The sequence below is a fragment of the Nasonia vitripennis genome, chromosome 4 (assembly GCF_009193385.2).
Source record: "Nasonia vitripennis strain AsymCx chromosome 4, Nvit_psr_1.1, whole genome shotgun sequence".
In the NCBI taxonomy this organism is placed as follows: domain Eukaryota; kingdom Metazoa; phylum Arthropoda; class Insecta; order Hymenoptera; family Pteromalidae; genus Nasonia; species Nasonia vitripennis.
Genome location: NC_045760.1, coordinates 25,581,089 through 25,606,021, shown reverse-complemented (window position 1 = coordinate 25,606,021; position 24,933 = coordinate 25,581,089). Strand labels below are relative to the sequence as shown.

General features: G+C 35.8%; 1 protein-coding gene and 2 long non-coding RNA genes across 3 annotated transcripts; 2 read left to right on the top strand and 1 right to left on the bottom strand.

Annotated features, from left to right (window-relative positions):
* The first annotated feature begins 642 nt into the window (after positions 1-642).
* LOC116417453 lies at positions 643-2,206 on the top strand. Its single transcript, XR_004227696.1, has 2 exons — positions 643-702; positions 787-2,206. It is a non-coding gene; the product is annotated as an uncharacterized LOC116417453 (long non-coding RNA).
* Positions 2,207-9,831: 7,625 nt separating this feature from the next.
* On the top strand, positions 9,832-12,676 carry LOC103317259 (suppressor protein SRP40-like). The gene is made up of 4 exons (XM_008214642.4): positions 9,832-11,546; positions 11,676-12,089; positions 12,274-12,327; positions 12,418-12,676. The coding sequence occupies exons 1-4, from the start codon at positions 11,420-11,422 to the stop codon at positions 12,645-12,647; spliced, it is 825 nt and encodes a 274-aa protein (XP_008212864.3). The 5' UTR covers positions 9,832-11,419; the 3' UTR covers positions 12,648-12,676.
* On the bottom strand, positions 12,109-14,347 carry LOC116417452. Its single transcript, XR_004227695.2, has 3 exons — positions 13,352-14,347; positions 12,830-13,266; positions 12,109-12,712 (listed from the first exon to the last, which is right to left on the bottom strand). It is a non-coding gene; the product is annotated as an uncharacterized LOC116417452 (long non-coding RNA).
* Positions 14,348-24,933: the final 10,586 nt, after the last annotated feature.

Genomic DNA, 24,933 nt, shown 5'->3' with positions numbered 1-24,933 from the left:
GGAGATTCTTCGCAGTGGAGATTCCACTTCCCCGACACATTTCTATATATTTGCATTGTCCCCACTCTATACTAACAACGCGTTAAAATACTTTGATTTTTCGCATGCATGCGAAAATTACCCCCTCTCTCTAGTATTTTTAAAGTATTTAAGTTAGAGCACAAGGGTTAGAAAAGGGTTAGTCTGTCAAAGAATCATACGCGTTTATAGTGGAATTCTGTTAGTTGTTCTGAGAGCAAGGATTATTATAATGTACAGGTATAAATAATTTTAATTAAAATCAATTTACTTAAAATTCAACCAGGTGATATAAGTATTTTTTAAATGTAATGCTGCGATATTTTGTGTCACGTGTTTTCCGAATTCTTCGATCCATAGATAGATAAGGCTTAAGATAATTAGTTCAAACATAAGGGTCCAGCGCAAGGAATCTTTTGAGGTAGTCCTGCAGACGGATACCATTCAGACCGCGACTGTCAGTGCAGTAACATCGATATAGTGCTAAAAGTTTTATACAAGTGCTGCAAATTCTACACATCAATAACATTCTCTCTCTCTCTCTCTCTCTCTCTCTCTCTCTCTAATAATTTATTATTAATAATGTTATTTTATATATTATTAATTATTATATATTTGTTACAGAAAAACATGGACTTGCTATGGCAGTCTGCAAAAGACATTACCAATGACGCAATATACGAGGTAATGATCTCTCTATCTCAAATTGATGATTTATTATTAATAATGTTATTTTATCTGGTGTTAATCATTACTTATTTGTTACAGAGAAAATTTGACTCAATAGGGCAGTCTGCAGGAGGCATTACAAATAACGCAATGCATGAGGTAAAAATAATTAAAAAAAAATTATGTTAATATATATATTTTTTAATTAATAATTCTTTCATTTTTTTCAGGATAATCTTAGGTATTCTCCAGGATTAGATTACATTCTGCTGGATGCTGATTCTATGCGAGCAGCAGCAGAGCGTAGCGTAATTGAAGCCCATTTCTGCTCAGCGCCTACTAATATACAAGTAGATAGGCTATAGGCATACTGGAACACACGGGTTCTAGAACACCCCCTCCCTTCTCAAAGTGTTCCAGAATCCGAGGTGTGTATTTTAGATGGAGGGATTGTCGATCCCTCTCTTCCCTCCCCTAGCAACCGAGAATTCATCCCCCTCTCAAAGTATTTTAGATGGAGGGATTTTTCGATCCCTCCTTTCCCGCCCTTAGCGACCGACAATTCACCCCACTCTCAAAGTGAGCCAGTAACCTTAACACAGAGCCTTATGGACGGCCCTCGCTCTAGATCAGAAGAAAATCTATTGGCTGTTTTCTGAGGAGAGAGGGAAAGAACAGCCCTTCGTATTTTCTAAAGTAATAGAATCTAAGGAAAAAACAGGCTTGTCTCGTTCTCAGGGAAAGTGTGCACAATGTATTTCCTGTGCGCAAAAGAAAGCCTTCTCATACAGTAGGTGCATTTTTCAGCGCTCTTTAAGAATAAATACACTGCTGGCCCTTTTTTAGAAAAATGTTTTCACGAGTCAAAGCGATATTTGAATGCTATTTACCCTTGCGCGCAATAGTCCCACGCGCAACAGGCCCCCCGAGCGGGTGTAAAGAAGAAAAAGGATTTTTGTCTGCGCTCTGTTAGACTTAATTTACTGACCAAGAGAAAGAAGCGTAGGCTATGTGACCTTTGCGGACAAATGTATATACAATTATGCTACTGCTTGCCACCTCGTACGCAATACACCCTCGTTCAGCAGACCCCGAGCAGGTATATGAGAATGTTGCTTACTATTTGAGTCTATAATTTTAAGTAAGGAAAATTTATTTAGGGAACAGAAAAAAATCACTTGCAATTTCTTATTCTTATACGTCGATACTACCCTTCCAGTGACTGCAATCGAGGAAACCTCAAGTCAGACAATGAGAGTGATAAAGAATAAGGGTAATAGAGATAATAAGTTGCAGTACGGAAGCGGCGAGCCTCCCATTCTGGTCACTGTCGGGTCTTCTTCAGTCAAGAGAGTCAGAATGTCAAATACGCCCCGCCGTTCCAACCTCCGCTATAATAGCGAAGAAGAGACCGAATAGCATAGAGTCAGAGAACATGATGACTCACTTAAACTCAATAGAATGCACTACGAATACATTACACAGAAACGCGAGAAGACGAGAGACAACGAAATCGAGAGAGACTTTATCGAAACTAACGATAACCAAATTGAATAATCAACAACAAAACTATTAATAAGAGCGCGAATCCCCAAATCACAGCATCATAAACCAAACACTACAAGCTACAAGAAACGCACACACAAACATCTACAAGAGGCGCACTAACACACACACACACACACGCGGAAAGGCGTAACGCCCTGCACCAGCCACGAGCCAGAAGTCTTCCAAAGCCCGCCTAGCAAACGAAGAAGAGATGTGGCCTGATTACAGAAAACCAAACGGCCATATATACGCACTCAAATAAAAGCGACATGAGCTGCGAATATTCTTCAACGTAAAACAAGAATCAAGCAAGTAGCCACCAGCACTCTACAGCTGTGCAAACAAGCAGTCGCATACCTCAAAGCAGGGCACGACACGACTCGGAATGACAAATAACAACCAAAAGAGGAGAAGCCGGCTAGCAACAGGAACCTAATTTCCAAGAATAATAAGCATAAGAAATGCACAAGCGGGGAAATGGCATAGGAAGGGGATTAGACCCTATGTACGTGTGATAGCGAGCTCACGAAAATGACGACACAGAGGAACTAAGCCTTTTGATTGGACCTCTCCGCTAAAGAAGCCATCACACACCTCTGTCTCACCTACACACCTGCTTATCACAAAAGCGACTACATGATATAAAAGGGCCCAGCAATTCTACACTACACGTTAGTACGATCTTCGAGACGGTTCTACGTAAACTAAGATTCGCGTCCGACTTAGAATCATTTTAATAAAATTAATTTAGAAGTTCTCGAAATAAGGAACTTAAAAGAAATCGCGCTTAAATTGGAAATCAGCTCCCACAGATTGTCTTACACCGTATCCCGAATCAATCGTCTCTCGGAATCTAAAAGGTTTAAAGTTAATATTGTAAACCATCGATTTTACTTGTGATTGCGAAGCATCGAAGATTATAAAGAGCATAAATTTCGCGAAACAGGTTAATTAATCGAATAAACTGAATTATTACGGTACGAATCGTGAGTGAAGTTAATTTCAAACCTTTGTTCCGACATCCCTCTCGTCACATAATTCGATCGTATTTCCGGCACCTTCACCAAGGACGAGCAGACGCAGTGCATTCGAAGAAGCAGAAGCAAGGACTATAAAAGGTAGGTGTCGGCATAATACTCAATATAAGCTAGACAGATACACACACTCTCTCTCTCTCTCTCTCTCTCTCTCTCTCTCTTTCTCTCTCTCTGAACTTATACTGCGGATGAAATGCTAACGTCCTATTTACATCACTGAAAATCCGAATATACTAAACCCACATTCGTTCTCTCTTAAGTTATCAAAACCAACTATTGCACCGAGATTTATTAAGACACCACAACGTAGAGTCACGTCTTATTAGAGCGATTGTGTCAAATATTAAAAGAGAGAGAAAATAGTTTCCCGTTCAGGCATGCTTCGCCGTTCTCTGATTGCGAGAGCGCATAGGTTAAATAAGAAAATAATAAAAATTTAAATAAAATAAAACAACGACGCAGCTGTATGACAAAAAAAATTATATTTTCCGTAGAGCTTAAGAACAGGCGAGCGTCCGGACAGTGCAATTAGGCAGTCCGAAGAAATAGCCATTAAGAGCGCGCGTAGGTACAGCGATCGGGATCGGTATATACGGCGGGCAGCGGCCCTATCGTAGAATTTGTGCACAGCCGGAAAAAAACAAAGTATCTGGGGAAATTGCGAGCGACAATCTGGCGCCTCAGGTTTTAGAATCTTTGCGGCACAGAATGTGAAGCCGTGCAAAGCAAATTATAAATTTTAAAAGTAGAATATTTATAATATATAAAATAAAAATTTAGATTCATATAAAGTATGGACAGTTGAAAAGTATTAAGTTGCAACTGTGCATATTTTATTTATTTCAAAGATAAAGTAGAATTTGTATTCGTGGCGTAGAAAGAAATTTATACTCGCACAGGTTTTACGATATGTTTTTAGTTAAATAGATAGTTTATAATAAACTAGTTCGAAATAGCAGCTAGGTTATAATAATAATATCAAGTTTAAATAATAATAGAATATTATAATAAAATTTGAAATTTAAAAATATTAAGTTATAATAAATTTAAATTTATTGCAATAGTAAATTAAAATCATAGTTGATATTTATTATATTATATAAGCAAAAATGTAAAATCTACAAATTATTATAAAATAACAAATAGAAAAGTTGAAAATGGTACAGGGAGGGCCATCTCGCGGGAAATCGGCAAGGCTAGGAAAATAGCAAAGGTGGAGCGGAAAAAGATCTGAAGAGGCGGTAGCCAAGCGAAAAGCACCGATCCAATAGGTCTATGACCGATATAGAGGGCGCAGATGCGGACCCAAAGGGATGGGCCTATGGAAAAGATGCGACGCGGGGTCGAAGGGAAGAAAAGTTCTGTCTGTATGAGAGTCTCGTCGAGGAGTTCAGCTGAGGTGGCTGCTCCCAAGCAACATATAAGTATTAAAATTTTGTATTTCAAACCCTGCAGATAACAACGTGTCGGCACAGAGACGTCCCCGTGACGGCACGAGATGGCGGCATCCACGACAGCACGTGACGTCCAGCTGCCGCAGCACAGAGACGGCACGTGACGGCACGGCGAGACAGCACGACGTGCCGTCTCTGTGCCGTCTCTGTGCCAGCAGAAAACGCTACCGGCGGGGAGCGATTTTATCGCATATAAAAATAATGCCAAATAAAAATTAGTTAGAACGCATAACTAAGCATCTACATCATAAATAATTAATAAATTTTGTTATATAGTATAAAAAAAATTTTATGTAAGAAAAAAAAATCTGCCGGGTGTAGGGCTGGAACTCACGATCTTTGGATCAGAAGTCCGAAGCTCTAGCCTCTGAGCCACAACTCTTCTTACAATTTGATGCACAATTGCACCTAATAATCATCGCTAATAATTAGAATTATGTAATAAAATAATGTTTAAATGTAATTCGGTTTGGAGAGAATAAAAAAAGTAATAAATGTATGCTCTTTACTAATTAAAGTCCATAATTATTAATAATGCAACATTCTGAGCACGCGGCACGCGTGCTGTCGCTGTGCAGTCTCTGTGCCGTCGCGTACAGACGCCTAGGTCGAGACAGCAACTGGACGGCACAGTGACAGCACGACGTGCGGCACGTCAAGAGCATGCTCTGCAAAAAAACGCCCGCCAGATGTCCCCGCTTGATAGCACAGAGACGGCACACGGACAGCACGCCGTGCGGCACAACAAGTCTCGGTGGAGACAGCACGTGCTGTTATCTGGGAAAGCCGTGGTGGCTGTGTTCAGAATAAGAATTTGTCCAAGTTTTTTCTTTTTAAAATAAACAGAATATTGAAGAGCAATCAAATCAACAGAGTAAAGTTTCATTCATTTTAACCAAATTTTCAAATCCAAAAGGAAGGAAGGAGTTTACAATCCAGTAAACTCTGAATTCGCTGCAATCTACAAAAAGAAAAGTAAGTAAAAATCATATAAGTTAATTAATAAATATCAAAAGGTTTGGGAATTTGTAAAGTGAACAGGCTTTGAACGCTGCCGCTTATTTTACAAATATATTTTGGGAGAACTTGTCGAGTTGCCTGGAGGGTTGACTGGACTTCGCTTGTCGGAGGACTTTTGACCTACAGTTCAACGAGACCTGTTCATTAGTTTGGTAGTAAGAAAATGAAAATTCAGTTACCATCTATAGTTGTGCAGCAAATCACATTCGAAGGTCTAAAATGTATCGCTGGCTGCATTAACGCGCATGTTGAGCGACTTCGTGATCATACTTATAACATTAACATGTGTATCGCTCTGATAGAAGATTATATTCGTGATAATGTTCAACAACGCTGTCACGTCGTGCAAATTTTTCAATATTTAAAAAAATTTTTAAAACATAAATGCGTATGTGACGCTCGTCCAGAGCAAATTCGGAGATGCGGGCCTGAAGAGAGAAAGCGAGGGACAGGTAGCCCTATTGTAAACCTCTTGCGCGCATCGGCGAGAGGCATCAGCGGACGCACTACAATAGCAATAGTAAAGTTTTTCTGTGCATTATTCGGCACGAGAAAGTTTTCGGAGTGACGGACCAAGCGCAATTTTATGACGAGCAGCTGCGTTTGCCTAAGATATCGGCAGCGTCTTGAGCGACCGTAATTAAGTATGTCATTATATTAAAGTATGTCATTTTGCAGAGTTATAATAATCGGTCGGTGTGAAGCTACGGTTGTTATAACGATGCATTGCTAATTTATTAAATTTTAAAAATAAAAAAGGAGTTAGAATAAATATTGAGGCTGTAAACGAATGAAATGTATAAATTTTATTAGTAAATTCAAGAGTAAATTCATTTATTTATAATATTTTCTTAAACTAACGCGCAGAAGAGCTTTATTACTAAGTTTTAGATATAGTTGTTTGGTATCGATTTGTAGAAAATTTCACAAGCATTAAAATTATAATATTGAAATATTTATACAATACTCTGCTCAACTTTTATTAATGATAAATAAAATGCTTGGGAAATTTTATATAAATTGGCGTGCACATCGAAAGCGGCGTATAGGCGAACCACAGTCATAGAGGAGAGGAAGTGAGGGAAAGCTCAAATATAACGGCTTCTCTCACTCGCTAATTTTCGGCATCTAGGCGGAATGCGACCCCAACAACATCGGGAAGGGAGGACTCTAGGCCCTTCGTGCTGCGAAACATCATTCTAGTTCGACACTCCGGTCCCGGCTCTAAGTAAGCTCGGTAGTTTTAGATTTGCGCTTGTACGCGATAGTAGATCCACGCGCTTGTACGCGTAGTTTTAGATTTGCGCTAAGTACGCACGGTTGTATTTTAAATATAAAATATAAAGTAGATTTAATTGAATTTGTGAGTGTTCTGTTGTTATTTTTACCAAGAGCCTTCATCCCTTCACGTTAGTACCAAAGAAGCAGCCAGCGGCAAAAAGTAAGTAAGAATCTATTTTTACTATCCTAACTTTTCTATTCCTTTCTATAACTATCGCTTGGATAAATGAACCGAATAACACCGGGTCATTTATCCCTTTTCTCTAACTTTTAGAATTTAGATCCGATTAACCCCGGGTCATTTTCTAAAAGTTTTACTTTCATTTCATTCCTATTATTTTTTTAACAAGCATTCAAAGCACCCAGCTATTGCACGAAAGTGTAGGCTAAAGGTGTAGTAATTAAATAAGCCCGGTAGCATCTTTGGATGTTACACTACCAAACGAATTCAGTGAGCGTTACTTTGAGATTGTGTTTGAAGAAACCCGCCGATATAGCGCTATCATTGTAACGCTATTAGAAAAAATAGCAGGCTTATAAATGGAACACTAAATGCCTTCAGCAGAAAAATTCTATGGTTTGCGGTCATTATTGGGTGGTGTTTCTACATTACATGTGTAAATTCAATTCGTTAAACAGTTTTACTTTATTATTTACTGTTACGTGACAACTTTCTGAATCCACATTTGAAATAATAATTTCAAGTGTGGCTTTGAGAAAGTTCCACACGTATAAAGGTACAGCGAGACTCAAGGACACAAAAGTATCAAGTGGATAAGAATCTTGCTGATCCAAACAACTTTCCCGCCGACGGCTAGAGGCGCACGTGTGGAGCTACGTTGCCGTTTCGGCGCGCAACTAGTTGTAAGGCCTAAGGAGTGAAACAAGCGTCGACATTGTAACGCGGCTGAGGGGAAGTAAGCTGGCGGCGACGTGGGAGGTCCGCGGGAACCACTTCCGAGCGCCCTCAAGCCACGCTGCTCTCTCTCACTCCGTGATCGGGCGCAGAAGCCGGCGGACACTTCGATTTTTGATCAGATTTTATTCTGAAATTTAAATTCGTTTTAGTTAGATTTAATAGCGCTTATTTCCAAGATTCAATTTAAGAGATTCACTCACGTGTGTACAATTTCTTTGGAAGAAAATACATAATTCGTTGGTCCATAGCCTTTTGTTATTTTAAATTTTTCCAAACCACTCACTCCAAGTTTCCAAAAGAAGAAAAGAGGAAAATATAAGAAGGAAGAGTGAGCCATCTAGGAACGTCTTCAACTAATAAACGCAAGGTAAGCTTTTTAATTATTAATTTGGACTACCACGAAAAGGAAAGGAAAACGTTTGCAGGCAGGGACACGAATCCTGACCAGATTCCCTCTGGACATCTGTAGAGTCTGTTAGGTAGGCAAACTCGCATAAAAAGAAAGATAAAACAACAAGTTTCATCTGTAACAAAGAATATGATAAATATTTATAATAAAAATGTAATATGTAGCGATGAAGGAGTGGGATAGTTTCCCTCTCTCACGCGTACTAAAACATTCCCTCTCCTCTCAGAGTGTTTTAATACCTGATGAAAGAGAGGGAATAGTTCTTCCCACTCTCCCTTATGTTTTGGAATGTTTATAGCGTTCTCTTACGTGTTCTAGTACCCGAGATGAAAAGAGTGGGATATGTTTCCCTTTCTCATGTGTTTTAGTAACCAATGATAGAAAGAGTGGGATGGTTTCCCACCTCTTTCAATTCCCTTCCCTATACAAGTCTGAATTTGTAGATTTTTCACCGCCTACAAAGAAAAGCTATTGGCTACTTTTTTTTAGTGGAAGGGGCAGCCTTTTTTTCAGAGATACACACGATCTGATAGGGCTTTTTTTCTCGCTCGGATGGATGTGAAATCGAAAAGGGCCTGCAGCGAGCTCGGAGATGTACACGATCTAATAGGCCTTATGAACACCCTAATGGCTTGGACCTTGTTTTTTATGTACACAAGCCATTACGACGTCCGGCGTCTAGAAATTTTCTCAAAGGTATACGGGATGATAAAGAAAATGCGTTTGGCCGAACTGATAAGTAGATGGAGCGAAAAAAATTGTACACCTGCGCGCTTGAGTCTAAAAATGTGTACACAAGCCATTACGGAGTCTGCGCGCAGATATTCAATCACAAGCCTATAGGAAGGGTCTTAGAAATTTTCTCGGTCAAGAAAAGGTCGTGGATTAGTCGAAGAGTGTTTCTGCGCGTTTATAAAGATAAGCAGTGTACATTTTTTTTTTAGCGGGGGTGTGCACAAACTGTCGCGTTTTGAGAATTAGGGAGGAAAAATTTTCACCAATCAGAGGATTTTTCAAGAAGGTTGTGGAAAGAGGAACTCAACCAATCGGAGAACTTTTCCAGGAGAGTTGTAGAATTAGGGAGGAAAAATTTCACCAATCAGAGGATTTTTGTAGGAGAGTCATAGAAAGAGCAAGTTAAAATTTGGGTATAAATAGTCCCAGTGCTAACTGCAGTCAGTTCAGTCATCGATTTTTCAATTTCACAAGTTTGAAGAAAGATCAAGATGGCAACGAAGAAGTCGAGTTCCAGAAGAAGTAGTATTCGAGTCGCCCAGGAGCGCATACGTTGGCTGGTGTCCAGCACCGACTCTATTGACTATGCTGGAGTACGTCTCCCGGTTGATGGAGGTAATGGAAAGGTGTAAGTATAATTTTTTTTGTATATTAATGCGCAAAAAATTGTTCATTTCTGCTTTTAATTTGATTTTTTTCTCTGCGTTACAGTGCCGCCACTGCCGTCTAATGCTGATTTGCAAGTTATACAGCAAATCGCAAAGCTCTTCAGCGGAGAACGCTAAGGCGAGCTCACGGCAACCTGGCCGTTCGTCGACAGTTGACAATGTCAATCCTCGACGATCCCAGGCGGCTGAGGAGCATCGAAGATCCCCGGCGGCATCAGAACCTTCGCAGCTCTGACGATCCTCGGTTGCGGCAGAACCTTCGCAGCTCTGACGATCCTCGGCTGCGGCAGAACCTTCAGAAGAATATCACCAGAATTCCATTCGATTCCATGGTAACTTTTTTCTAGCCAGTGTATCATGCATTTTTCTTCCTCTGTTAGATCTTCCCGTGGCATTGGTGACTTAAAGAGATATACAGTTGGAAAAGCAGTTTTTTCAAGTTAAGAAAACTGATTTCCTTAAAAATAAAAGTATCCACGGCAATTCTTTGAAACCCTTGAATGTCCACAATATAAACGTTTTCTTCTGGACATTGCAGCATGTTATTTTTGAACATTGTTTAGTATTCACACGTTGTAGTCATCTTGTAGAGTTAGTTCAGTAAGAAGTAAGTATTTAAAATGAACAGATTTATTCTCACACGCTCAATATATAAGGAAAAACTCCGCCTATAAGCCCCATATAAGTTGTCCCTACTCCTGTAGGCCCTTTTCTTGATCATCCCTCTCTCCATTTGATTGAGAAATCGTAAGCGTTCGACTCCCACCTCTTTTTTTTCATCTGATCGGAAAAATCTATTGGTCAGTTTTTCTTTTTTTCTGGTGTGAGAAGAGAGGGAAAGGAGGAGCTATCCTGCTATATTATTCTAAGATAGAATGCGTGGTGGAAATTTACATGTATGCAACCCACTACTTTTTTTTAAGAAAGGTGTAGTCACGTTTCTCATGAAAGTGAAAAGATTGGGATTTATATGGGAAAAAGAAATAAAATTTCGAATCCTCGCAGTAAGGTGCATCATTTGCGTGAGAGAAGTGTATAGGTCAATAGAAGCTAATGCTGGTCAATATATCCTTACAAGATAATCAATAAGTTTAGAGGCACGCCTCATAGGTAACTACGAAGATGAGAATTTTCTCTCTTTTCATAGGAAACCAAAAATCTCACACATTTTTACAATCGAAACTATAGATTTCCGCAGACTAAAGTGTGCAGGTGAATGTGTATAGATTACAAAAGAAGTAGCCTCCCCATTGACTGCGCGCAGAAGATCCTTGCACCGGTATACATAGATCGATGACAATAGGAGGGCCACTGACTGCGCGCACCGGCCCCTTGGCAGGTATGGACCTTTTTTTTCTATTTGTCACCAATGAATACTTTTTGTCTTATTGGTCAAATGTGTGGAGGCGTATTTTTTTTAGGATATGGGAGGAAAAAATTTTACTGACTCGCCTAGGATTGGCTAAAAGCACTAAAAGCAAGGGATGTGTTTTTGAGAATTCAGGAGGAAAGTTTTCCTCCAATCATATGATTTTCACAAAAAGTTAAGGAAAGGGAGAGCCGTGCTTTTCTAAATAAATACCACGGGTGTTGCTGCAGAGCGTCAGTTCAAGAATCTTCTCCGATTTTTCTTAACCCAGTGAAAATTAGTAACAGACAGGATGGCTCTTCCAAGGCAAAGTGGTCTGCGTAATATGCGGGAGCGCATAAGGACGCTGATATCTAACGCACCAACTCTAATGATGATGTTGGACCACGCAGCATGGACGCTAGACGCCATAGACTCATGTAAGTTGATTTTTTTTTAATTAAATATTGAGGTATTGTATATAATTGTTGTATGATTCTTTTATTTTTTTTATGCAGTCTTATTTTTCGTGTCATATTTTTATAGTCTTATTTTATTCTTTTTTGCAGTGCCACCGATACCTCCAATGGCTGCGATGCAAAATTTGTATCCGACAGGCAGTCCTAACCATCCCGTTTCAAGTGCAAGTCCGAGAAGGGGCTCTCGCTCACGTTCGAGTTCAAGCTCGAGTTCCAGCTCGAGTTCAAGCTCATCGAGCTCGAGTTCAAACTCGAGTTCAAGTGTAAAGTCGAAGAAACGAGGATCGAGTAGCACGTTTTGGCCTGAAAAATCGTTGGTCCGTGCGAGTTTGCCTAAACTAGAGCAAATGAGCATCGGCAAGAGCAAGAGCAAGAGCAACAGCAACAGCAACAGTAACGACAGTGGCAGAAAAAGGAAAGCGAAGGATAAAGCAGAAGGTCAAATAAAAAAGCCTTGTGATGAGATGAAAAAATCAGAAAAGCCTTCAACGCATTCTAATACGGGTGAGTGATAAATATATTTTTAAATATAAATTTTACGTGTCAGTGGCCGGGAAGTGTCATTTCACATCCGCACAGCAGACGAAAAAAAATTATACTTGCCGACCGCTTAAGCACATGAAATAGTATACGTATGATTTTTTTAGTTTTGTAAAAAAAATTTATTGTTATTTCTTTTTGGTTACAGAAGTCAAGAAAGACGTTAGAGTTCCTCTTTCGATTTCCTCGCTGTTCAATGCAGGTAAATTATAAATAAATATTTTTTTAAATCATTTTTTTTTGTAATATTAAAATCATAAAATTAACTATGTTTATATTTATTTTGTTTCAGATGTAAAAGCGCCTCTTCATGATAATAAGGATCATGCCCATTCGTCAAAGCGAGGCTTGCTGAGGCTGGATCGCAGCAAGGGGAAGGAAAATGCACCTGCTCCACCGAAGGCAGCAGCAACGGCATCTCGAGGGAAAGTAGCACCGTCATCATTGCACAAAACAGAGGCAGGTCCATCCCAACCCAAAATCCCGCCACGCATAATAGAGGACATCACGTTCCTCGATTAGCAATTTATAATAATATAAAATTCTCAAGTGATGGACATCCGAGATCTTCAACATTTGAGATTAAACTGAAAATAGTGGAAAATTATTTAGTAAATACGTTTTTTTTTTAGTATTTAGTAAATAGTATTTATACTTTCAAAGTATAAATTAATAAAACATTAAGATATATTATAAATACTTACGCATTTGGTAAATAATTTTTTATCCACTGTGCTTTCTGCTCCCCCTTGATAAATAGCTTTTGAACACCTTGCGTACAGATTTCTAAAACATGCTTAAGTCGATGGTATCGATATCACCAGAATTCCATTCGATTCCATGGTAACTTTTTTCTAGCCAGTGTATCATGCATTTTTCTTCCTCTGTTAGATCTTCCCAAGGCATTGGTGACTTAAAGAGATATACAGTTGGAAAAGCAGTTTTTTTCAAGTTAAGAAAACTGATTTCCTTAAAACTAAAAGTATCCACGGCAATTCTTTGAAACCCTTGAATGTCCACAATATAAACGTTTTCTTCTGGACATTGCAGCATGTTATTTTTGAACATTGTTTAGTATTCACACGTTGTAGTCATCTTGTACAGTTAGTTCAGTAAGAAGTAAGTATTGTTACGTCATAGCCTAATTTTAAAAAACAAAAAAATATTAAATAAAATAAAGTGTGCGCAGCTGCGCGCATTTAAAAAAAAAATGTGTTTGTGTTTACCGTAGATAAGCGAGCGTCCGGACAGCGCAGTTAGACAGTCCGGGCCATTAAGAGCGAGCGTGGGCATAGCGATTGGGATCGGTGCGGCGGGCAGCGGCCCTACCACAAAATTTGTGCGCAGCTGGGAAAAACCCAGAAATGTCTGGAGAAATTTTGTTTACTATGCTTATGTTACGCCGTAGAACACGAAGCCGTGGATAAAATTTTTATTTTTGAAGTAGAATATTTATATTAAATAATGTAGAAGATTTAAATTCATGTAAATTATGGACAGCTGAAAATACTAAGCTACAGCTGTGCATATTTTATTTAGTTCAAGAGTAAGAGCACGTGTTCGCGGAGTAAAATTTAAAATAATACTCGTACAAATTTTATGATTAGTTTTTAGTTTAATAGTTACATAGATTTATTATGTTAGATAAAAAGTTGGCGACCACGGCGTAAAATGATTATTTATCCGTGCAGATTTTACGATTTGATTTCAATTAAAAAATGAATGTTATACAAAATTAGTTAAAAATAGCAGGCAGAATATTATAATGAATATATTATACAGGCAGAATATATTATTACAAAATATAAATTTTACAAACATATTATAAATAACGCGTAGAAAAATTGAAAACGGTACAGAGAGGGCCATCTAACGAAAAATCGGCAAGGCTAAGAGTAGTGTGGGAGGGACAAAGGGTGCGGAAGAGGACCGGAAGAGGCGGGAACCAAGCGGAAGGACGCGATGCTATAGGTCGATGACCGATATAGAGGGCGCTGACGCAGACCCAAAGGGATGGGCCTGTTGGAAAAATCGGGTAGGAAAGGGAAAAGGACGCGAGGGTGAAACGAGGAAAAGCGTGCGGAGGAAAGCTCAGTTAATGCAAGGAGACCAGTCGAGGTGGCTGCTCCTGTATTTCATATTAAGTTGTTCTACCTTTTAAGCCGTGGTGGCTAAAGCGTGATTTCTTTTTTTTGTAAAATAACTTTAAGTTTTCAAATAAATTTAGTATTTCAAATTAAATAAAGTGAAGTTTAAAAATTTAATTTTTCGAGTATATTTAAATAACTATAAATTCTACAAACTACACAAGAAGGAAGAAGTTTACTATCCAGTAAACTTTGATTTCACTTCAACAGCAAAAAAGTAAGTAAAATATTAATAAATGAAATTATAATTTACAAGGGTGGAAAATTGTATGTGAGTAGGTTTTTGAACGCTGCCGCTCATATACAAAATTTAGGGTGAACTTGTGTGATTGACTGGAGGGTTGACTGGACTTCGCATGTCGGAGGCCTTTTGACCTACAGTTCAATCAAACTTGTTCGTTTGTGAGGGTTGGGATATAAAGTTTAGTTGAAATACGCGTTAATCAGGATAAAATCAGTAATCAATATTTTATAGTGCGCCGAGCATCGGACGTAACAAATTTTGGGGGTTCAGCCGGAATCATAACGTTTCTAAATTTTATTTTGATAAAACGCGTTGAGTTTATTCGGTTTTATTCGGTTTTTAGTGTTGGTGATTTCTATATGGTCTTAAGTGAAATTTTTATAAAGGCAAAGTTTTTGAAAAATTTATTTGAAATTAAAATACGTGAATTTTAGTTTGAAGATTTTGTGAGAAAATTTTATGAAAAATAATAATAGTTTTTGAAATTTTATGTGAACAAAAATAAGAAAATTTGAAGTTGATTTGTTTGAATTGAGAAGAAAAAGTATGAAGGTTATATTGTCAGTTTAAAAGAAAGAAAAACGTGAATATTGAAAAATGAGGTTTAAATGAATTTTATAAGGGAAACTAGTGTTGAAAAATATAAATAAAGTGAAAGTTAGTTAAAGAATAACTAAGGAATAAAATAAAAGGAAATTTTGGAAATTTATATGGGAAATTATATGTGAATATTTGTAGAAGTAAACAAATACAAAGAAATTATAAAAGTTATAAATCGGAAAGAGTAACCGTGAAAAACTTAAGAAATATTGAAAAATTAATAAAAATTGTGTTAAATAAAGAAATTACATTGATGTTTTGAATATGAAACGTTGATAGGAATATGAAATTGAAGTAATTTTATTTGCAATTTAAGAGAAATTGCGCGAAATTTTATGATACAAAAAAAAAGCAGTTTTGAAAAAGTGATTATTGAAAAAGAGTGTTATTTATGATATAAAATTTGAAAAGGATATATTGGGTTAAAATTAAAGTGAAATTTGAATAATTGAATTATAAAGTTTTGAGTTTTGAAAAATTTGAATATTGAATAAAAAGGTTTTATGCAACAAATGTTAATAAATAATAAAATAAATAAATAAATTGAGAATAGATTTTCAAAAAGATTTAAAACGAGTAAAAACATTATATGTTTGTGAACAAAAATTTATATTTAATGTCAGTAAGGCAAAAGAAAATTTTAGATAAAAGTTAAAATCAGTTTATGAAAAATAGTAAGGTTTTATTATTGTTTTAATTTGTTTTAGTGGGCAATAAAAAGTCATCTAAGCAACGGAAAAGGTTAGCTAAGAAAAAGTTAGAAGAAAATTTAAATCAAGTAAGTCAATCGGACACATTCAAAAGAATCAAACAGTCAAAAAGTAAAAGGAGGAAAATTAAGATTCAGGAAAAGTTGATAGAAAAACATTATGTGGATAATTTATGTTTTATTAGGCAGTTAAAGAACAAATTAGCAATAGTGCGATATTTGGATGATATTAAATCTCCAATTAAAAAGGTAAAATCAAGAAGAATCGACAAGAGTAAATGTGATAAAGTTAGAAAAAATTTGTTTATTAAAGAAAATGATAGAGATTGCGATAAATGTATAAATTTAAAAATTCGTGATAAATGTTTAGAATGTTTTATAGGTAGAAATAATTTGCCACGAGCAGTTTTAGTTGAATTGAATTTGAGGAAAACCGTTATCTAAAAATATTAAAGGCAATTTGAAAATTAAACGTTTACATGAGTGATAAACGGGTCACACGGAACCCATCAAAAAACGATCCAGAGTTACAAAAAGAGATAGATAAATTCAGACAATTTAGACAAGTAGAAGACGAAGATCTTGGAAACGAATCAGAACTATCAGATACTTTTAATTCTGCGACATCACACAATAGCACTTTGAACACAGACATTTTTGACGAATCAGAAAATAACACGACCGGGGAAAAAACGGTAGTAGACCAAGTTACTTTAGACAATAGCACAAATTCAGTAGAAAACAAAGACAACATGTCGACAGCAGGGACTAACATTAGTTTAAAAGACGCGCTTAAAGTAGTGCCGGAGTTTAGCGGAGATTTGTCGGAATTATCCAATTTTTTAGAAGGATGCCAGGAGGCAAAGGATATGATTCCAACCATAGCGGAGGAAAATCTTACGAAAGTTCTGAGAGGTAAACTTATAGGCGAAGCTAGAAAAGCCATATTAGGAGAAAAGTTTAAAAAAGTAGATGAGTTAACTAATTATATTCGCGACATATATTTACCTGCTAAAACCGTGCATCAGTTACAGAGAGAGTTAGGTAGTTCGTATCAAAAGGAGAATGAGAGTGTTATAGTATTTGCTAATAGAATGAGAGATTTGGGAACAAGAATATTAGAAGCTAAGCGAGTCGCCACGAACGCGGAGATAACTGAGGAATTTAAAAAAGCGACAACGGACAACATAATTGAATGTTTTAAAAACGGATTAAAACCGGAAATAGAGAGAAAAATGATTGTGGCCGACACAGTATTAGACATTGTAAAAAATGCGATTACAGCGGAGAGACTTTTAAATGCACAAAATGCCTTGCGTGGAATAAATAAAAGCGAAAGTAGTAAATTAACTGAGAAGAAAAGTGTATATTTTTGTAAAATTTGTAGAAATAATGAACACGATACTCAAAATTGTAATAAAAAGAGTAATGATATTTGTAGTATTTGTAATCGCGTGGGACATCCGACTAGCAAGTGTAGATTCGGAAATAATAGTAATGAGGCGTGCCAATTATGCGGAGTTGCCGGACATCAGGCTAAGCAATGCACAGGGGGAAAATTAAATATCATATGTCAAATTTGCGGAATTAGGGGTCATGGCGCTAATACTTGTAGAACAATAAGAAATAGTGTCCAATGTCAGTTATGTGGAATTTCGGGGCATAAGGAAAATACGTGCAATAGGTTAAATAATCAGAGCAGTGTCCTAAATCAAGAACAAATGATAAATAGATCGAAATTACATTGCGACAAATGCAGTCGCAATGGACACACGGCAGCTAGGTGCTATGCAAAAACTGTAGCGTACGTTAGTAATGAGAATAATGGCAATCAATTTGTGTGTTTTTATTGTAAACAACCGGGACATTTTATTAGGGAATGCCCAGTAAAAAGGTCGGAAAACTCCAGGGTTCTTCAGAACACAGGCGCAATTCCGAAGAGCCAAAGCCAATAGCAGCGTCAGAGGGAGAATTCGCCAGATTTATCGGAGCTAGTACCAATGTAAATAAAAATGCAGGAATACCGTATATAGAATTAGGAGACAAAAATAAAACATTCAATATTAAATTTATGATAGATACAGGGGCTCAAAGTAATATTATTAAAATTAGCTCAGTTCCAAATACAGTAGAGGTTGATACAACAACAAATTTTAATTTAAAGGGAATTTCTGACAAACCAGTAGAGAGTTTAGGAGTAATTGAGATGAAAGTTATAGGTAGTAGTACTAGATTTTTTGTAGTTGATGACGATTTTCAGATACCGTATAATGGAATTTTAGGCTGTGAATTTTTATACAAAAATTATTGTAAAGTAAATTTTGATAGTAAAACTTTAGAAGTAAACGGAAATTCAATTAAATTCAAACAGGATAATGAAATAAATAAACTAAATAAATTCGTAAATTATGAAGTTTCAAATGCAGATATTAAATTACCTTTTATAGATGTGTTAAATTCTCCAACGCAAGAGATCACACAATTTTTACTAGATACAGGAGCAGAATGTAGTTTAATAAAAAAAACTTTAGTACCAGATTATTGTAAAATTGATAACGAAGATAAAATGTTTTTGAGAGGTATAGATGGCGAAATAATAAAAACTGAAGGATCAACTATAATAGATATTTTTGGAATTGAACATAGAATACAAGTCGTACCGGATGACATTCCTATACCAGCTGAGGGAGTAATAGGAGTCGATTATTTAAGTAAACATGACACAACTTTGAATTTTAAAACCAAAAGTTTAAGAGTACATGATAAATATTCACCATTTAAAGATAGAAAATTTATAAATTTAACAATAAATAATAAAATGCCAATTAACGAGGAAGATTTTGATTTAGAGTCAGAGGAAGAAAATGTTGTCGATTCAATGTACAATAATTATTCGGTTCATGACGAGAAAAATAAATATTATTCAAACGAATTTTCAAACATGGGACAAATTTATAGTTTTTGTGTTTCAAAGGAAGAAACTTTTAACGAACTTGAAATAAAACAAAACGCAGATATTTTAGAAAGTAGATTATGTAATATTTTTAATGCACTTAGAGAGGAGCACGGAATAGAGCCAGTGGAACAGCCAAGTATACATCCAGAAATTTTAGATGCTAGAGCAGATGAGGTAATGGGAATTTTAAGGTTAGATGGGCTTACAGAAGAAGAGGTAGAGCAGATAGACGCTTTGATTAGAAAACATGCTGATAGAATTCAATTACAAGGGGAAGATTTAGAAGCTACTAATGTTTTGACGCATAGAATTAATACTACCGATGATATACCAATTTACGTTAGACAATATAGGTTACCGCATTCATTAAAAGAAGAGATAGAGACACAGATTAAAGAGTTATTAAGAAAAAGGATTATTCAACATTCAAATTCAGCATATAATAGTTCAATTTGGGTAGTACCAAAAAAAACAGATTCGACAGGAAAAATACGACGGAGAATAGTTTTAGATTTTAGAGAATTAAATGAAAAGACAGTACCGGATAAATATCCTATTCCTAATATAGCTGATATTTTTGATCAAGTGGGAGGGGCGAAATATTTTACTATTTTAGATTGCGTATCAGGTTTTCATCAAATAATGTTAGATCCGAAAGATAGACATAAGACAGCTTTTTCAACACCTTTAGGACACTTTGAATATTTAAGAATGCCGTTTGGATTAAAGAACGCTGCGGCGGAGTATCAGAGATTAATGAATATAGTTTTAGGCGATTTAATTGGTAAAGGGGTTTTTGTATATATTGATGATATTGTAATTTACGCGAAAAATTTAGAAGAGCATAATAGGTTAGTTAATGAAGTAATGAATCGATTAAGAAAAGCTAATTTAAAACTACAGCCGGATAAGTGTGAATTTTTAAGACGAGAAGTAGTATATTTAGGACATAGGTTAAGTGAAGAAGGGATTCAACCTGATTTAGGTAAGATTGAAGCGGTTTCGAAGTTTCCACAGCCAATAGATGTTAAGGGAATTAGGCAATTTTTAGGTTTAGCTGGCTATTATAGAAGGTTTATCAAGGATTTTGCAAAGATAGCAAAACCTTTGACAAAACTGTTAGAAAAAGAAACAGAATTTGACTGGAATACAGAATGCGAGGAATCGTTTGTAAAACTTAAAGAGATATTGTGCAATGCGCCATTGTTGCAATATCCAGACTTCACAAAACCATTTTTAATAACGACTGATGCATCGGGATATGCTTTGGGAGGGATTTTATCTCAAGGGACTATTGGAAAGGACCGGCCCATAGCATATACCTCGAGAGTATTGAGAGGCGCGGAGTTACAATATGACGTGTACGAAAAAGAGGCACTCGCCATGATACATAGTGTTAAAACGTTTAGACCTTATGTATTTGGACGCCGATTTACAATAATCACAGATCACAAGCCTTTATTATGGTTCAAATCTGCTGATTTAAACACTCGGGTTCAAAAATGGCGATTTAAATTATCTGAGTACGACTACACGATCGAGTATAAATCAGGCAAGCAAAACTGTAACGCAGATGCTTTGTCTAGGAATCTCGTGGAGTTAAACGTTGTGACAAGAGCGAGGGCTAAAATAAATAAAGACTTAACTGAACAAGACAAAAATGAAGTAACAAAAATTCGAAAACCAAATGTTAAGAGATTAGTGAAAAGTAAAAACCGGAAAGTAACTAAAAAAATAAATCAAGAGCCACTTAAAGATCGGTACCTAAAGAGAAATAGAAATAAAATTAATTACGAAGAGAGTGAGGAGAGTGACGGTGATATTGAAGCTGAAGTAGAAAATTTACCTAAATTAAATAAAATAAAACCAAAACCTTTAAAACAAGCTAATGATAAAGATGAGGATAGTTTATCGTCGTCCTCAGACGAAGAAATTTTTAATGATAATAATGACAATTTAGACAACAAGGAAATTTTAAATAATAATAATGATGATATTTTAAATAATGATAATTCAGATGACGAAGTTGAAACAAAATCACAAGATGAAGTTCATAGTTCAAAAATTGTTTATAGTAAAGAATTGATTCAGTATAGAAAAAGTAATGTAGCCTATTTTATAGATAGTGCTGGAAAACCTTGTGGTTTTGGTGCGACAGAGTTGATTAAATTTAAAAAAATAGATCCAAATACAATATTAGAACTAAATGAAGTTAAAAGCAATAAAAGATCAAACCATAAATATTATTTTCCTATGTGCATTAAAAATGAAAAACCAGAGTCAATATCACAAATTAAAATAAACATCGAAACAGTGTTAATTGAATTAAAAGAAAATTTAGAAAAATTAAATCAGAAAGATTGTAGTTTTGCAAAAAGTAAAGAAATAGAAAAATTAGAGTGGAATGAGATTTTAAATTTAATTAGTAAAGTTTTTGAGGATTCTAATATTAAAATAATTATTTGTAAAGGAACTTTAAAGTATGTACCAGTAGAAAAAAGAGACTTGATATTTAACGAATTACATACATCAGCGATAGGAGGGCATAGAGGTGTTTCAAAAACTTATAAGCGAATTAAAGAAAATTATTATTGGGAAAATTTAAAGGAAGATATACAGAAAAGAATTCAAATGTGTTTAGATTGTCAGTTAAAAAAATTAGTTAGATTAAATACCAAACAACCAATGATAATTACAGATACGCCGGGAACAACTTTTGATAAAATAGCAATGGATATAGTAGGACCTTTACCGAAAACTAAAAACGGGAATGAGTATATTTTAACTTTACAAGATCAGCTCTCAAAATTTTGTATAGCAATACCTATAAAAGACACTTATGCAGCTACTATTGCGGATGTATTTGTAAAGAAAGTAATATTTATTTTTGGAGCACCGCGAGTAGTTTTAACTGATCAGGGAAGCAACTTTTTAAGTAAGCTAATGACAAGAGTGGCAAAACGATTTAAAATAAAGAAAGTTAGAACTACTGCTTTTCATCCACAATCGAACGGGTCATTAGAACGTTCACATCATGCGTTGAGCGAGTTTTTAAAGCAATATGCTGACGGTGATGATGATTGGGATGAATGGGTTGATGTAGCAACTTTAAACTATAATACCGGAATTCACGAAGGGACAAAACACACTCCATTTGAAGTAGTTTTTGGTCGACTAGCGAGGATGCCTTCTAGCGAGCCACTACGAGAAGGTGATGTGTGTCCAACATATAAAGGATATATCATAGATTTAGTAAGTAGGTTACATGAAATTAGAAAATTAGTTCACGATAATTTAGTAGATGCAAAAATAAAATCAAAAAAATATTATGATAATCATATTAACCCTAAGAATTTTAATGTAGGAGATTTCGTATTCTTAAAATCAGGACATAAGCCAAAAAAATTAAAAAATCACTATTCCGGACCATATAGAATCATGGAAGTTTTAAACAAAAATAACGTTCGTATAAAAACAGAAAAGGGAGACAAAATAGTTCACATCAATCGATTAAGAATTTCTAAAATTAAAATTTAGGCAAAAAGGAAAAAACCATTACTACACCGAGATAGTGATTAATAAATTTTGATTTTTTTTTTGATTACAGAATAATACCTAAATATGGCGAAATTAGTCTTATGGGGAATCTTAGTCTTGCCAGTAGTTTTAGGATTAGTAGGTTATGATTGCGGATCCCGATCGCTAAATATAACAACATTATCTTTACTAGATGTAGGGCCATGCGAAGCGCCACAAGATACGATTAATGTAACGCGCGAGTACGTACAGTTGCTGCAGATAAATGAGTATTCTGAAGCAACTGTAATACAATGTAAATTAGAAATTAAGAGAACGGTATATTATTGCGGGATGCATTCACACATTTCAATTGTTAATAACGGGCAAAGCGAGTATCTATATGATGTAAGTAGAAAAGCATGTCAAGAATTGCATAGATCAGGCACATTTATGTTCGCAAACGTTCATGTAATAGCAGGCGTAAAAGTCAATAGAACAGTCACACACAGTATGCAATTCGCAGGTTTTGTAAATAGTGAGGGAACGTGCAACGGAGGTGCGTATTCTGATCCTTACGGAACTTGGGAAAATGTAGTCGTTCAGGGAGTAATGCAAATTAGTTTAAAAGAATATTCAGCAAAAATTAATATCAATAATAACAAAATATTTTTAAAATCAGGGACAGTTTGTAATCTTTCGGAAGAGAGTTGCATTGATGTTGAAGGCGGATACACTTTTTGGAGCGCGATACCAAGAGATAATTGCAAATTCGATCGGTACGGAGTATTATATGAAGGTTTTGCGAATAAAATGATAGATTCAGAATACAATAAGGAACAAATTATATATTCACTTGCGACAAATGATATAACTTTTGCGTTAACTAGTAAAAGTAAAGAATATTTATGCGGTTATACTATTATCAGAACAGAACATCCAAAATTAGTAATTTTTGAAACAGTTAAAGGACAGACATTTGCGACTAAAAGTAAAATTTCAGTTTCAAACTTAGATATTTTTGCGTATGAAAATTCAAAATTTGTATTTGTAGAAAAACATATTAGACATCAAATTAAGCAATTATATAGAGACGTCGTTGTACAGCGGTGTAATATAGAGCGAAAGACTTTAAAGAATGCGTTGGCAGTAGCTACACAGGCACCTGATGAGTTTGCTTATCACTTGATGAAGGGTCCAGGATATATGGCGTTAGTAGCAGGAGAAGTAGTACACGTAATAAAATGCATACCAGTAGAAGTGAAAGTAAAGCACGGCGACAATTGTTATTCAGAATTAGAAGTCACAAAAGGAAATAGAACTATGTATCTCACACCGAGAACTCATATTTTAAAATTAAGAGGTACGCAGATTTCATGCAACCATCTTTTACCAGCATACTACTCAATAGAAGGAACCTGGTATAAAATACTGCCAAAACCAACAGATACAAAAGATCCAATTACCATTCAACCAAATTCAAAAAGTAGCTGGGAGTACAAAAGTCCAGAATCCTTAGCAACATCTGGCATTTACACAGAAAAAAGATTTAGACGAACTGAGAGAAAGAATCATGTTTCCAGTCGAAAAACCAGCCTTACTCAACGATATTGCTCGAGAGATGCGCGGACACATTGTGACAGATAAAGAAGGCACATTAATTAAGTTACTTAATGCAGATGCAGTAGAAAAGATAATTGCATCAACTTGGGACAGGATCTGGATGAAGTTCCTAACGTTCGGGACAGTAAGTGCAGGAGTGATTGGAATATTTTTAATATTTCATTTAATAAAAACAATAATTGACATCGGCATCCAAGGATATACATTGCATGCAATATACGGATGGTCCATACATCTGTTAGGTGCAGTTTGGGGATCAATAACTTACTTATTATTACATTTAAATAAAACCGATACGGATCAAAAGCAGGACGAAAACCAAGACATAGAATTGCAAGAACCATTGAATCAAGAGCCATCAACATCTCAACAAATAAATCAAGTAGACGACAAGAAGAGAAACGAGGGATTTTTCACAAGGTGTTAGTAAACTCATGGGAGTACTGTGGAGTTAAAAGGCCTGCGTAATAAATTACAACGCAATTCATATAATTTTATTCTTCAGTTATAGATTAAGTAAAAATTATATTTAAGATTTCTAATTAATATATCTCTATTTTTCATTACTCAGGAGAGTAATAATTACTATGGTCTTTCAGACCCTAGTAATAGTTTAAGGGTGGAGGTGTTACGTCATAGCCTAATTTTAAAAAACAAAAAAATATTAAATAAAATAAAGTGTGCGCAGCTGTGCGCATTTAAAAAAAAATGTGTTTGTGTTTACCGTAGATAAGCGAGCGTCCGGACAGCGCAGTTAGACAGTCCGGGCCATTAAGAGCGAGCGTGGGCATAGCGATTGGGATCGGTGCGGCGGGCAGCGGCCCTACCATAAAATTTGTGCGCAGCTGGGAAAAACCCAGAAATGTCTGGAGAAATTTTGTTTACTATGCTTATGTTACGCCGTAGAACACGAAGCCGTGGATAAAATTTTTATTTTTGAAGTAGAATATTTATTTTAAATAATGTAGAAGATTTAAATTCATGTAAAGTATGGACAGCTGAAAATACTAAGC